Below are 14,382 nucleotides of genomic sequence, written 5' to 3'. Positions count from 1 at the left end.
AGTATACTTCACGTGCTACATTTACACAGTGACTGGGCAGTACGCTTCACGTGCTACATTTACACAGTGACTGGGCAGTACGCTTCACGTGCTACATTGACACAGTGACTGGGCAGTATACTTCACGTGCTACATTGACACAGTGACTGGGCAGTATACTTCACGTGCTACATTGACACAGTGACTGGGCAGTACGATTCACGTGCTACATTTACACAGTGACTGGGCAGTATACTTCACGTGCTACATTGACACAGTGACTGGGCAGTACGCTTCACGTGCTACATTTACACAGTGACTGGGCAGTATACTTCACGTGCTACATTGACACAGTGACTGGGCAGTATACTTCACGTGCTACATTGACACAGTGACTGGGCAGTACGCTTCACGTACTACATTGTCCCGGTGACTGGACGACGTACTTCGCATACCACATAGACAGTGACTGGATGATATGGTATATGCTGTACAACAAAGTGCAAAAGTGACAGGACGTGGCAGTGCAGGAATCGTCATTTCAACATGTGCAGGCGTGCAGAGAGATGGAGTGCTGTTTATGTGAGACCTTAAACATAGAACAATAAACACAGAAGGCAGTAATAAATGAATATACTGTACATATTGCAATGGGTTTGCCAACAAGATAACGAGTGTGACCAACAACAGTGATTACAGTTCTACTTAGGTTACATTGCATGTAAAAGCTGGAATGAATAACTTATGTGTTGAAAAAAAGGCAGCGAAAGTATGTAAAATACACAATGGAAGGAAAATTTTCCATTGGTTTGTGACAAGTGCAGGCGATTTAATAAATCAGTTTAGTAATTCAAGAGTCCAGTGGATTCCACACAGGAATGCTGAAGCTGGGGTGTGGTGAGGACTCAAACAATACATCAGGCTGCCTTTCGAGCCATTAGCAAGGGGTGTCTCCCGTTTACTGACGCGTTGCACTTCTGGGTCTCCCGGTTTCTGACGCGTCGCACTTCTGGGTCTCCCGGTTTCTGACGCGCCGCGCTTCTGGGTCTCCCGTTTACTGACGCGCCACGCTTCTGGGTCTCCCGTTTACTGACGCGTCGCGCTTCTGGGTCTCCCGTTTACTGACGCGTCGCGCTTCTGAGTCTCCCGTTTACTGACGCGTTGCACTTCTGGGTCTCCCAGTTACTGACGCGTTGCACTTCTGGGTCTCCCGTTTACTGACGCGTCGCGCTTCTGAGTCTCCCGTTTACTGACGCGTTGCACTTCTGGGTCTCCCAGTTACTGACGCACCACGCTTCTGAGTCCCTAGGTCCCTTGGTCTGTGAGCCGCTTTTAGGCTTTGAGCTGTGTCGGGCCTGGGAATCACTAGTGCATTTAGCCTGGCAGTATTTCCGCCAGTCTCCGTGATGCTATCAGGGTCGTGAGTCTGTTTGTTTTGGGAGCACTGGCCAGGCAGGGGTGGGAAGGATCGAACAAGAACCCCCCTCCCTCCCAACGGGACTTGTCGGGGTGGGTGACAACGGAGCTTTAGGAACAGAGAGGTCACAAAATGTGGCTTGGGAACAGCCTGGGAGAGCCAGTATCGGCGAAAGACGCTGGATAAAAATGGAATGGAAAAACCGAGGTTGAAAAATAAGAGATGTTGCTCCTGGATCCATCACGTAGCTCCTGTTCTCACAAGAATGGCTAACGTAGGCTGCAGCTCCTGCATTGGGGGAAGTGAGGGTACGGCACTCCGATTGGACCCCGGAAAACCAGCGGAGCGCATGTGGCGCTGTCATCGGGCCTGGCCTGGGACTCCTCCTGCGTAGGCATCACACCCTCCGCACAAGTGCAAGATTGGCTCGGCGCTAATGCGTGTCGGGGCAAGCTCCGAGTGTGGGACGTCCCCCGGGAGATCGCATTGGACATCTGTCTACCTGTCTGTCTAGATAAATCTGCCCAGGATAAATTTCCCCCTGCTCTTCCCTTGGCCCCTCTTTCTATTTTTGTGAACTTGTGGCTGGTTCCCACAGTGCAGTTCCCATGGTTATCAGTGCTGAGATAGTGGGGGGGGGGGGGCAGACGGAGGGCTTGATGGAGAGAGGCAGAGACAGTGCTGCGCTGTGAGATAATGAGGAAGGGGGCTGGGGGGCGGGGGTCCTGGGGGTGTGGTGAGATAGTGGGTCGGGGTGGGTTTGTGGCCAGAGGCGGGGGGTTGGTGGCTTAGGGGGCACCAAAAGAGGGACAGATTCAGTTCCCACACTTGTAATTACCGTGTCACAGGAGCCCGAAAGAACTGCCCTGGGCCGGCCCTGGGGAATTTGCCGGGGCTCTGACACAGCACCTCTCCTGGGCTGGGCTGGGCCAGGCTGCTCCCTCCCCCGCCGGCGTTACCCACCAGAGTTCACCCCCCCCCCCCCCCAACCGGCTCTGTCTCCACCCCACCATAAGCCCCCTAACCTGCCTCTGCTCCTCTTTTTCAGCACCCTGTTTTGCTTTCCTTCACCAATCCCTCTCTTCCTTCCCTTCCTTCCATCTCCAGGCTACAGGCTCTGCTTTGAAGTCCTTCCTCATCCCCCCCCCCACCCCCACAATGGCCATGTCCCATGGCATTAACCCTCTACTCCCGCCTCTCCTTCCGTCCCTCTTTATCTCCCCACTCTCGCGCTCCTGCTCCTGGGCAGTTGGCAGACGGCCGGGGTGGTTTTATGCGATCTTGACCCGCAGCCGCTGTACAGCGGGGTCACACGTGACCCGTCACTGTGGAATCCCATGTAATACTTTCCCTGACATTCTTTGCACAGTTACAGTTTATTGTTGTCTATTATTTATCATTACTGTCTATTAATGTGTTAACGCGTGTATTGTGCTGCTGTAAAGCTATGATTTCCTTTGGTATTAATAAAGTATCTATCTATAAATGAATCCTTGCCATCTAATCAGGGTTCTTGACTCAAAACCTTTGTTAGATTACTACAGAAGCCGTCTTGGATTTTTCCAGCGTTACTGAAATAATTAAGGGCCTGACTCAATGTGTAGCATATTTTAATAGACCAGACAGTAGTGCTTTGGGATTCACAAATTGCCAAAGAAATCTTTTGAAGATTTTATGCTCTTGATCTCTTTCGTTTCTTTTTTTGGAGATACCACTTGAAAGGAGCACGCAAAGCGGCATCGGTTAAAGAAATGACGATCAAAATAAACACACCTGCATATGCCCGATTAAAGGGGAGGCTGGAAAATGACTGTTTGATGTGTGTTGTGCAACACTGAGTGTAAAGAAGGCGGGGGCCCTGTGCCCTTGCGCATCGCCCCGCGTGTCAGCGGTTAGCATGTTCTCCCAGTGTCGCTCGGTTCCCCCCCGACTCTGGTTGCCTCCCGCTGTCCAAAGACGGCCAATGAGGTGGCATCTCTAAACTGAGCACCAGTATGTGCTTGTGGGTGAGAGACTGCTCCTGCGCACGTCCTGCAGTGTAGCTGCTTCCTGTGCAGGGTCGTGCTTGAGAGGCTCCAGGCCCCCCGGCCCAGTGCAGGATCGATGGATTTGTGGTATTAATCTGCATCAATCCACGAACATAGTACCCTATGACCCTGACATGGATGGATGGATGGAAAGAAAAACTTGCAACTTGCTGAACACAGATTTCTTTAAAAGAAGCCCGAGGTTTGTTCATTAGGAGCACAGGCATTGTACCTTTGAGAAAAATACTATTCGGAGACACGCTGCTGCTCTGTAAATGATCTTCAGGGATCTGGGTATAGCTCTGTACTATGCTGTGCCTGATCTTCAGGGATCTGGGTATAGCTCTGTGCTGTGCCTGATCTTCAGGGTTCTGGGTATAGCTCTATGCTGTGCCTGATCTTCAGGGTTCTGGGTATAGCTCTTTGTTGGGCTGTGCAAGTTATGCTCCTCTTATGTATTTTTTAACGCTTGCTGACACATGTAATTTGGTTCAAAGCCCACTATCTGTGTGCTGGTTGTTCCGTAGGCTGCCTGCCTCTGCTCTGCTCGGTCAGTGTGTGGCCTGGCCAGCAGCCCCTCCCCCTGCTTTCCCACCGAGCTCTCTAACCCCCCACCCCAAGTGCGATGCTCTGTCCCTCAGATCAGGGGCAGAAACGCCCCTCTTTCTCCCTCCCTTTTCTCCCTCAGATTTCTGTCACGGCCCCAGAATCACCCAACACTCCTTTTCATCTTTTCGTTCTTGTGAAAGTAGGTAACCTGTTGCAAATTCTCTCCCTACACATATTGCTTGTGGCAAAGCCCTCTAGGGATTGGATAAGACCTGACTTTGGCAACTGTGTTCCTGGAGAGTCGGTTGGACCGTTTACATTTACGTTGGATTTATTTAGTTGGCACAAAAGCAGGACCAGACAGTCCCTGGAGCAGTTGGGAGTTAAAGGCTTTGCTCGAGGGCTCGATGGTGAAACCACTACAATGATCCTTGGATTTGAGCTGACAACAGAAACACAGCATCCTAACCTGCTGAAGAGGAAATTCTGTACTAGCCAGCTGCACATGGGCTTATCTGGGATGCACCCCATTCGGAGCACTAAAGCTTGGGTCCATGGCGAAGACCTGCATGGACAGTCAACCGCCAGTAGCTACGAGGAAGGACACGGCTCGGCCCTCAGGGCCGGCTCCTTCCTCATGACCCACCCGGCTCCCACCTCACCTCACCATGCATCCCCTTGCCAAAATGTGTCACCCCCCAGGACCGGTCAGTCCCACATGGTTCCCAGGGAGAGGGTGCTCCTGCAGTTGGTGTCAATATTTACGGTTGGGATGAATCATGGAGCATTACAATAACATTCCGCAGATGCCTGTGCATGCTTGTGGGAGAAGGTGTGAGATATGTGATGTTGCGCAACGGTGGTGCGGCGCTCCCATGCGGCCGAGGCGCTGGGAGAGGGCGGCGGGTACGGCGGGGGCCGCTGCTGCTCTGTGACTCGACGAGGCTTACACCCTTCTCAAGCGTTCCCATGTTTAGTTTAGGTACTGTCAAAGCCCGACACCAGCTTCATAACCGAGCCACCCCATTAATATCAGCTGGCCTGCAGGTTTAGGGGTCTGTATGAGTGACTCCGTGGTTTAGGGCCCTCCCCCTGTGGGTAGACGGTTGCCTGCTCAAATCCTATGACTGCCAAAGTGATCTCACTGTTGAACCGTTGAGCAAGGCCCTTAACCCTAATCGCTCCAGGATCCACCTGACCCTAGGACAAAAGCATTTGCTCAATGAATGGAAATTTAATGTCATATGTTAGCGTACCAAGCGCTGACTGGAGATTGACCTTGCTCTGCCACGACCTGCATGACTTACCTGGCAAGAAGATTAGCACCCGGTAGCCTAATGACCCGCTGAGGGAACCAGCTAATCTCTTGCCGTGAATCCAGGAGGTGACACCAGTAGTGAGCTGCACTGTTTGACACTGGGTGTCCTAGTATGTGTCCCTCCAGCAGCAGAAGACGGTGGGAAAGGTGAGGCGTGTCGAGCCTCTGAAGGGAAATACTGCCCAGAGCTGCTGGGCAGATTTAATGCAGTCACAGTTTTTTACAGAAGAATGACAGAAATGTGTGTCATGCTGTTGAACTAAACTTGACATTGCTGGACTGTCGACACACCTGTGCTTCAAGTGAGTTACAGCTGCTTCGGTGCTGCTGTGTCCCAGCTGGGTGTTCTTGAAAGGCGTACGTGTTAATTTACCCCTAGAAGGATGTGGTCAGAGGTCAAAGTTTAAAGGAAGGTGATGGGGAGCGTGGAGGGGTGTGACTAGAAGCATACATGCAGAGCAAAGTAATCTTATACTAGTTATAATCTAGTTATGATGACCTTGCTTAATCAGGGCAGGAATGTGATGGACAGATGCACAATAAGGCCCGTGATGCCCGGGGAGCTCGCTGGGAGACGTCCTCAATCGATTGAGCTGAAGACGGATGGTCCGCTTATGCTAATCCTGACGCATTCAACTTGAAATTGGAGGTGCTGACTTTCCCAAAGGGGCGGCATGGTGGCGCAGTGCTAAAACTACTGTCGCCTTTTCACCAGCGTTCGAGTCTCCATGGTTCCACGTGTGTGGAGTTTGCATGTTCGTCGTGGGGTTTCCTTCAGGTAATCCGGTTTCACCCCACAGTCCATAAACATCCGGAGGTTAATTGGAATTACCAAATTGCCCGTAGGTGTGTGTCAGTGAATGGTGTGTGATTGTGCCCTGCGATGTGTTGGCGCCCCATCCTGGATTGTTCCCTGCCTTGCGCCCATAGTCTCCGGGATCGGCTCCAGAACCACTGCGACCCTGAAGCAGTTACAGAAAATGGAAGGATGGGTGTACTTCTCCAAAACAACAGGGTCCAAGTAACATTTTTGAAGCATTATTTGTTAAAAAAAAAATAAAAAAATCCCTGCAGAATTACTTCAAAATGACAGTCAGAATAGTAATAAATTGGAACAGATTTCATGACACACTGGTGAATTTTGAGGAATAATTTCAAAATTCATTTTTGAGTGCTCTCATGCCCCAGCATTGATTAATCTACAGTACAATCATACACTGGACAAATTTCCTCATAGGCGCATCCGGTTTTGGTTTAGAAATTGTGGCTGATACTGTATGATAATTACAGGGTATTATAAATGTGTTATATAGCTTCCTATTAACTATCTAACCACATCTTATATAGATAACTAAATTTAAAAATAATTCCAGTACCTTTTAATGTGCTTGATGTGATTGAATATCCTGTGTCGTCCTATCTGCATAAAACCAAATAAGAAAATATGAGCAGTTAGTCAAAGAGCCAAAGCGCTTTCTGTACCCTGATTTCAGAGATTGCGTTTGTTGAGGTTAAAGAGAGAGAAATCTGACTCTGCCCCCCCTCCCCCTCTTCCCACACTAGCTCGCATCATTTCTTACCTGACATGTCCACTTTTTGAATCAAATCACTCACGGTTCATTGGCTGGCTGCGCGGCCATGTGACCCAGCTGCCTCAGAGCCCGTCCTCCTGCATGTAGGCCTGGATTTTCCCATGGGACCAGCCTGGGGAGATTGAAGCTTCATGCTCTGGGAATGTACTTTCTCCCCTCGTTCCCTTCCCCCGTTCCCTCTCTTCTCTTTATCGCCACTCACCCCCCCTTCCTTCCCCTCACTTCCCCCCCCCCAGCACACCCTCATATTCAAACACGCTTTGTTGTCACATCAAGAGAGGCTTCCTGCTGTCTTGTCAGTGCAGTGCACAGGCTCCAAGACACGGCAGATCTACATATCACGTAACGGCATAAAAGTCACCTTTCTGAAAAAGAAAAAAAATAGCCGGAGATAGTAACTGGGCATTTGTGTTTACACAATAAATAGCTATGTCTTAGGGGTCTGATTTCACAGCTTGCAGCTTCTGAGGGCTCATCCTGAAGTTTAATGCTTTAAGCAAGGTTAGACCTGGGATATTGGTTCACTTTTCAACAGGATGTAACCGGTCCAAAGACACTAACTTTGATTGATTGTGCTTCTTTGCCTAAGAACGTTAATAGGAGTTATGTGCATTAGTGTCATTGTGACAGTTACAGTATTACTGTATGTGTAGTAGTGCCTTCCTGTCTCTGCACCACAGACTGACTATTGCCAGTTTGGTTTGTTATCATTATTACTGCCGTTAATTTTAGTTGATGTCAATTTTGATACCAAATTGCTCTTGTAAATTTGGCTTAGCACCAAAATACATTTTTTAAGAATAACCACCCGGCTCTGGGAGTATCATTCTCGAGACAAAAGAACATGGTGTTGGATGAGAGGCCCAACAGTCATTCTTAAGTGTGAAAAAGATGACTCATAGGTTTTTCAGTTTGCTTGAAGCCGCTGTCGAGCATATTTGCGCTACAGGTTGTTAAAACAAACTGCGCCACGGTGGTGTGACAGAATTCTGAAGCCTCTGTACGTTAAACACAAGTAATCCTCTTACTGGGGAAAGTGGCGTGCGGGGGTGAGGGGACGGCCACTGTGTGCGAGAGCAAGACGGCTACGTGCGTCTAGCAGGTTTTTACCTGTTCTGTGCCCATGGGAAACTTTGCTCGAGTAAATAGTCGCTCCGTCAATTTGACTTTCCCATGCATATTCCAGCATTTTCTGCTCTGGGAATGAGACGTGTGGGACAAAAGTCATCCTGAATCAGACGGTTGAATTGCTCTGAGGGTGGGACACGGGCGACGTGTCTCATTCACCTTGCCCTCTCTTATCTTGATAGTATGTTGGGTGACCTTGTTTCGCTATTCTGCCGCTGATGGCTGTAACCTGCTTGTTTTAAATGCGGTCTCGTAAGTGGCCTGTTTGTTGTCCGAGCGCGTTTCGGCATTAAAATCTCAGCGAGTGGCCGCGTCTGATGTCTTTTCAGGCATGTAATGGCGACCAGTACATGAAGCTTCCCAGGGAAGAGATGGCACGCATACTGAAAGAGAGAGGTCAGTCTCAACACATCACGCTCTCTGCCCCCAGGCCTTCTAAGGCATTATGACAAAGTCTCACTAGACAAGGACATCGCAGAACAAGACAGAAGCAGGAGACACTGATCAGAAACCCCACCTCTGTGTCTGTTAGAAGGGCACTTAATTTAAAAAAAAAAAAAAAAGAAGAAGAAAAGTTAGTCTTAGTAGGATCCACATACTATAAAATAAAAACCGTACATGTCTGAGGTTTAAGTGTTAACTCGCAAAAATAGCAAAACTAAGCTATTCCCTGGACACACGTCAATTGCAGAGGACTGGGTGTTTAGTATATGAGTACCTGTCTGTACTGATTATGTAAAGCATTAAGGGCTACAGACTGCAAAGACTAAACTCTACACTTGATTAAAGATGAACTTCTGCCTAGAGTCTTATTTAATTAACTGTTCAGAACAGGAAAGTTTATGGGTAGAACCATGCAAAGCATTGCTCTATAAGGTCCTGGAGATCAGAGATCTGATATAGAGCTGGAGCAAAACCTTCACAACTTAACGTGGATTGTCACACAGAAGATGGTAATTGGGAAGACACCCTCTGACACAGTATTTTGATAGAACTTGACCCCAAGCGAACCACTACAGTCCCTCTGTGTGTAAATCAGTTAAATCTGTGTAAAATGTTTACATGACAACAATACAGTAAATCTGCTCCGGTGAAGGATTTTCCAATGTCACGTCGGCTGCTCGTAGGTGACGGCTGAATGTGTGTCGTGTCTGTAGGGCTCATGGAGGAGCAGGTGGAGCAGGCTGAGGACTGGGAGGAGGAGTATCAGTCTTTGAACCTCCCAGCCACGTCACCTGGCAAAGGACGCATGAGCGCCAGGTACGCGCCTCACTGTCGCTGGGCCCCCGCCTCGGACCTGGACCCAGACACTCTGACGTTCCCCAGCGGGGCCCAGCTGCAGATCCACACGGTACCAGTGGGGCTGCTTTCCAACGTGGCCTTGTTCTTCATCTGCACTACGTGTGGAAAAGTTTTCTGGGAGGGCTCCCATTTTGATCGGGTTCTGACCCAGTTCCAAGAGGTGCTGAGCATCAATGAAGATTCAGGCACCTCCAGTGGTTCCATTTAGCCTGGCTGGTAGGGAGCTTGAAGGTGCAGAGTTTGTTGGGACGCCACTACTGTCCCTTAGAATTTCACGGAAAGTGATTCGGTTAGATGTACATGGCAAACCTCAGGCATCATTTATCTCCTTTCTCTTTAATTATGCTTTATATCTTAATTTATTCTATTGCTGGGTTGTTTCAGTTCCCCATTTAGAAATGTACTGTTTCATCATACATTTTTTAAATCCACTGTTTAGTGATTTTTTTTTTTTTTTTAAGATATTAGTTATTAGTTTGCAGTGCCATCCTTTGAATACCGTTGGAAATTGAAATTCAGATTTACAAACTGACCTCACTAATTTACTATTAATGAAATCTCTTCTGGTAGGCAGAGAATAAATGTTTTTTTTTTTAATTGGATTAATAGATCTGTGGTTTGATGTAATAGCATGTTTTATGGACAACGCAAAAATTATTAAATAATTTGCTGTGCAAATACAACATTGTTATTAGTGTCTATGTGTTGTATATACACACAAACAGATGATGTGAAAAATTTGGTGGTTGTGCAACGGGTTAGCTGTGCTTGTGTGTGTGTGTGTGTGTGTGCGCGTGCGTGCGCACACACACACATGTGCGTGCATATGTTTGTGTGGAGTCTGTGTACGTTTGTGTGTGTGTGTGTATTCATGCGTTTGTGTGGTAACTGGCTGATGAGGATGTGTTTGAACAGAGAAATCTGCAAACTGTGTTGGATTGTGGGCCTGCAGGACCGGAACTGGGGAACCCTGATTTATGGCACTAAGAGCTTCATTATGTTAATGCGCCATGATTACAGACCTGCACTTTCTTGCATGCCATGTCTATACAGAATGACACTTCAAATAAAAAGTGTTCATGTAATCTCAATCAGCACCTTATGTATGTCTAAATTAGTTCAGTGTATAAGTGCTTTTAGCTTTCAAAATTGGCGTTATTGCCCCATACTGTCGAAAGAGAGGATGCTATCTGGGAAAGAATTGTATTCTTTTGTGGCCCAGCCTCAAGGTTCTTTGTCAGTTTGTGAATTTTTCATGCAATCTCTAAGTTTCCAGTTAATAGACAACTTCCATAAAAACTGAAACGTTCTGTTGCATTTATTCTTCTGCATACCATTACGTTTTGTACTTTGCTGAATCTGTGATTATTTTGTTGTACTTTTATACTAAACTAAAATGCAAATAAACTTCAAATTTAAGGGGGTGTCCAATAAATTATTCCCTTGAATACTGGGGACTCGGGAACCACATGTATATAAATTCCATGTCTGTGTCTGTAGACCTTTTACAATTTGTTTTATAATTTGTATAATTTTATCTTATAGATGTCCGACCACCTTACTTTAATAGTTCATGTCACATGAAAAATTGGTTGAATTATCAATATATCACAATGATCATTAAAGCAGATCGTCACTTTTCCAGCATTGCATATTAATTATCTTCTGTTATTCAAAAGTGATCTTGTAACACAGCATCTCGTTATGAGAAAACACTGAAGTAAGTAGTTTTAAATAGAAACTAGCCAATTCCTTGGCCCTCTTCTACAATCATTAGGTTTTGACAAACAGCACAGCACAGATAGCTATAGATGTGTATAAAATGACCAGCGACATACTGCAAACATTAAATGCTATTAATTTTTGCCCAACAACTCTAAGTACTTCTGGGGAAATCTTCCAAATTAATGTCTGAATTCTGTATTTCACACCATATTATTTTGCTTTTATAATATTTACTGGAATCCACGTCTCTGAAGAGAAACATTTATAAATCATGAAAAATATGTAAGACTCACCTCAACTATATGACCACATAGTGTTTAATCCCAGAATGCAATGCCAAGATGGTTCAGCTCAAGACGGCCTGTGGTCCCAGTTGGCTTTTGGTATGAAGCATGTTCCAAACCATAATGGTTTTTCGTTCAAACTTTGGTTATGGAAAAACTACCCTACACAATACATTCTGGTACAGACAAACAATAGGAAAATGACATAGTAATCTAGAAGGCTTCTACTTTGTAAGTGGTAGTGGTTGAAATAGCTGTATTATATTGTGTAAGTGCATGGTTGGGGTACAGTGGAATTCATTGAAATACAGTGGCCTCCCAAGGGAAAAGCTGACAGGAAAAATGAACACAATTGTTTAGTAGGGCAGGTTCTCTTTTTATTTTATTTTTTACAAATGTTTCTAAGGAAGTTCAAAGGCATTTCAGTTTATTTCACCAAAAATAACTGCTTTAGCTAACCGTGAAATGCTAACCTAAGATTAAGTTGTTTTCTCCCTACATACTGTATATTACCCTTCCGTCTTCACTTCACTTCAAGTTTTCCTTCCTCGCTCAGGTATATTACACAAACACTTCCAATTTCAATACAGTCAGTAAGTCTATGTAATTCTACATCATTTTTACAATGCATTGTATATCCAGCATACCCGCCACCGGCTTTTTATTTTCTCGGGACCCTCAAAATATTTCACCACCTTTTTCTTCTTGTCGGTGCAAATTTCCTACAGTGTTCTTTTTGTAAATAACGATGAATATATACACATACCACATAAGCCACACAAATAACCTGGAAACATATTTTTACATAAGATGTGTTATTAAGACGAAGCAGAAAGTTGTATTTTGCTATTTGCAGTATTTTATTTGGAATTCAAATAATTTTGTCATTTCTTTTGAAATCGTAACGTCTTAAAACACAAAACATAACGCCTTAAAATCCAAACATTTAAATTTTACTCAGCGTCAGACGAACATTTCAAAATGTAAGTTTCGTGTGAATGAGGCTTTACTACATTCATTGCATAACTTTTAACTGCATAGTTTTCTCAATGAATTTTTACATTAGGATACGCAAATAAAACGGTATTAAGCATTTACTATTTTGAAATGACGATGCACTTAATATTTCTGAACACTAAATGGTTTAGAGTGGATTTAAAATTGTGTATTTTTGTTAGCAGGTCGAAAGAGCAACAAGTGAAATAAAGACGTCAAATGGGAACCCTGACATTATACAGAAGTCAGTAACGGCAGAAGATGTGATCGCAAGTCATCTGCTACTTTCCATCTTGCATGTTTCCGTAGCCTTGTCTGCCTAAATTCGGTCAAAGTATTTTTTAACAGGCAAATAAGATATCGTGCACCGTTGCTTGTCCAGAAAGCGAAGTCCTTACGTGTTGATTTATGGGATGTGAATATAAAACGTTAGAATACATGTAACGAGCTGGCAAGATTGTTATTTTTCTGTTTCTGCCATTTCGAAATAACGTCTCGATTTTCTTGCGTTGGGACGGTACCTTAGCTGGGCATGCCGTACTTTTGCTGCACTGTGTTATTTGATCTCTCTCTCTTAGCGCTGGGAAGAAAGGCTCGCTTCTTTCCCACGCTCCTTAAACGCGATTCCCAAATCCCGCCTTCTCCATTGTAACGTCACGCTCTCCGCAGAATCCCGAAGGCGGCTCCGCCCGTCCGCTCCGCTCGAGCTTCTGCTGCGGGCGCCAGAAAGTAACGTGGGCTGCTTTGTACTTACAGTTTAAAATCCCTTTTTGATCGCTGGAATATTAATGTATATCGAACAAAAAAATTGCAATGAAATAACTTAGAATTAAGACTGAATGTAAGTAAGGACAATGAGAACAGTTTTTAGGAAGGGTTTAGAGATACTCATGAAAATTCATGAATTCAGTAAAACCTAGTAGAGGAAACCCCTAAGTTTAAAAAAGTTAGGAACTGCGCCGAATTAATGACCGCGTCATACGTGTTGCAAAGCATTGCATGTAAACGCCTTTTGCTGCTGTAATCAAAGTTATGAACTGAAGGGCTTTGCTTGACGGAGAGGTCCGAGCAAATGTACCTGAATGTCGCGAACTGTTATTACGATCTTTGAATTCAGTGCATACGTTCATTGCCCTTATTTCATTCTGCTGGGGTCCCAAGCGGTACAAATACGTTAATATTTACTTATTAGAAATAGATTTAGCTGTTTAGGCTCCAAACATCAAATTGCACATTTTTATTTATATGATGACATTCATTATTTAGCACTATATAATGGAATTGGTGTGTGTGTCCGTATAATGGAACTAATGTTAATTAAGCCAGCTAAACTGACCGCAAATATTTTCAAGGCAACCTTAACAAGGACATGTAACCGACTGTAACCTTTCGAAGTACTGACTCTTCGTTATTTTATGGAAAATAATGAAGGAATTTGGGCCCATTTGCCGCCTTCGTTCTGAATATAAACAGCAAGTCAATGTTCTATCTTTTAATCTGCTATTGACAACAAATGGTAATTAGGCTGAACGAAATTCCATTTTCAGACGATATTTGCGCTCCCAAAATGAATTTTAGAATGACTTGTATTATCATACTTCGGTCTGATGACTGAATGTCCATCTGGTCGGCAATAAATGTAGCGCGTTTCTATATCTTGAAGGTTTCCACGCCAAGAGTGCGGCATGAAAAGCAGCAGTTAAAGGCTGCGTGGTTACAGCGCGCGGTTCCCACGGTGCTGCGTGTCATTTTCTTCACAGCGCGCACCTCTTTCAACTCACGCAGGAAGTCGCGCAGGCTTTGTTATTTGAAGTACCATTGCCTGTCACTTGAAACAACTGGAATGTCCGCTCAAAATATTCAAACAAATCGTTTGAACAGCTAAGAGTTGCAGATTATATGTAACTCGAGCCAACTACGTCGTATTAGAACGCATTTTATAGGTATTCCATTGCTACGAAAATTTTATTACCTAACTTTACCTTCAGCTGTCAGTGATGGTCCTTCCTACTGTCAACAAACAAAATGCGTAAAGAATAATGCGAATAAGTGAAGTAAATGAAGC

At 45.2% G+C, this 14,382-nt stretch overlaps 1 protein-coding gene across 5 annotated transcripts in view; it reads left to right on the top strand.

Annotated features, from left to right (window-relative positions):
* exd3 (exonuclease 3'-5' domain containing 3) overlaps nt 1–10,731 on the top strand; it is a 43,282-nt gene extending 32,551 nt beyond the window's left edge. For all 5 annotated transcript variants that reach the window (XM_072714582.1, XM_023831845.2, XM_023831847.2 and 2 more), the window contains 2 exons: nt 8,340–8,406; nt 9,168–10,731. In XM_072714582.1, the coding sequence (XP_072570683.1) occupies nt 8,340–8,406; nt 9,168–9,520 (420 nt within the window). In that variant the 3' untranslated portion in view covers nt 9,521–10,731. The remainder of the gene's footprint in view (nt 1–8,339; nt 8,407–9,167) is intronic.
* Nucleotides 10,732–14,382: the final 3,651 nt, after the last annotated feature.

Source organism: Paramormyrops kingsleyae, chromosome 7 (assembly GCF_048594095.1).
Source record: "Paramormyrops kingsleyae isolate MSU_618 chromosome 7, PKINGS_0.4, whole genome shotgun sequence".
Taxonomy (NCBI): Eukaryota; Metazoa; Chordata; class Actinopteri; order Osteoglossiformes; family Mormyridae; genus Paramormyrops; species Paramormyrops kingsleyae.
Note: the sequence above shows the minus strand (reverse complement) of the source record. Positions and strands in the feature narration are given on the sequence as shown.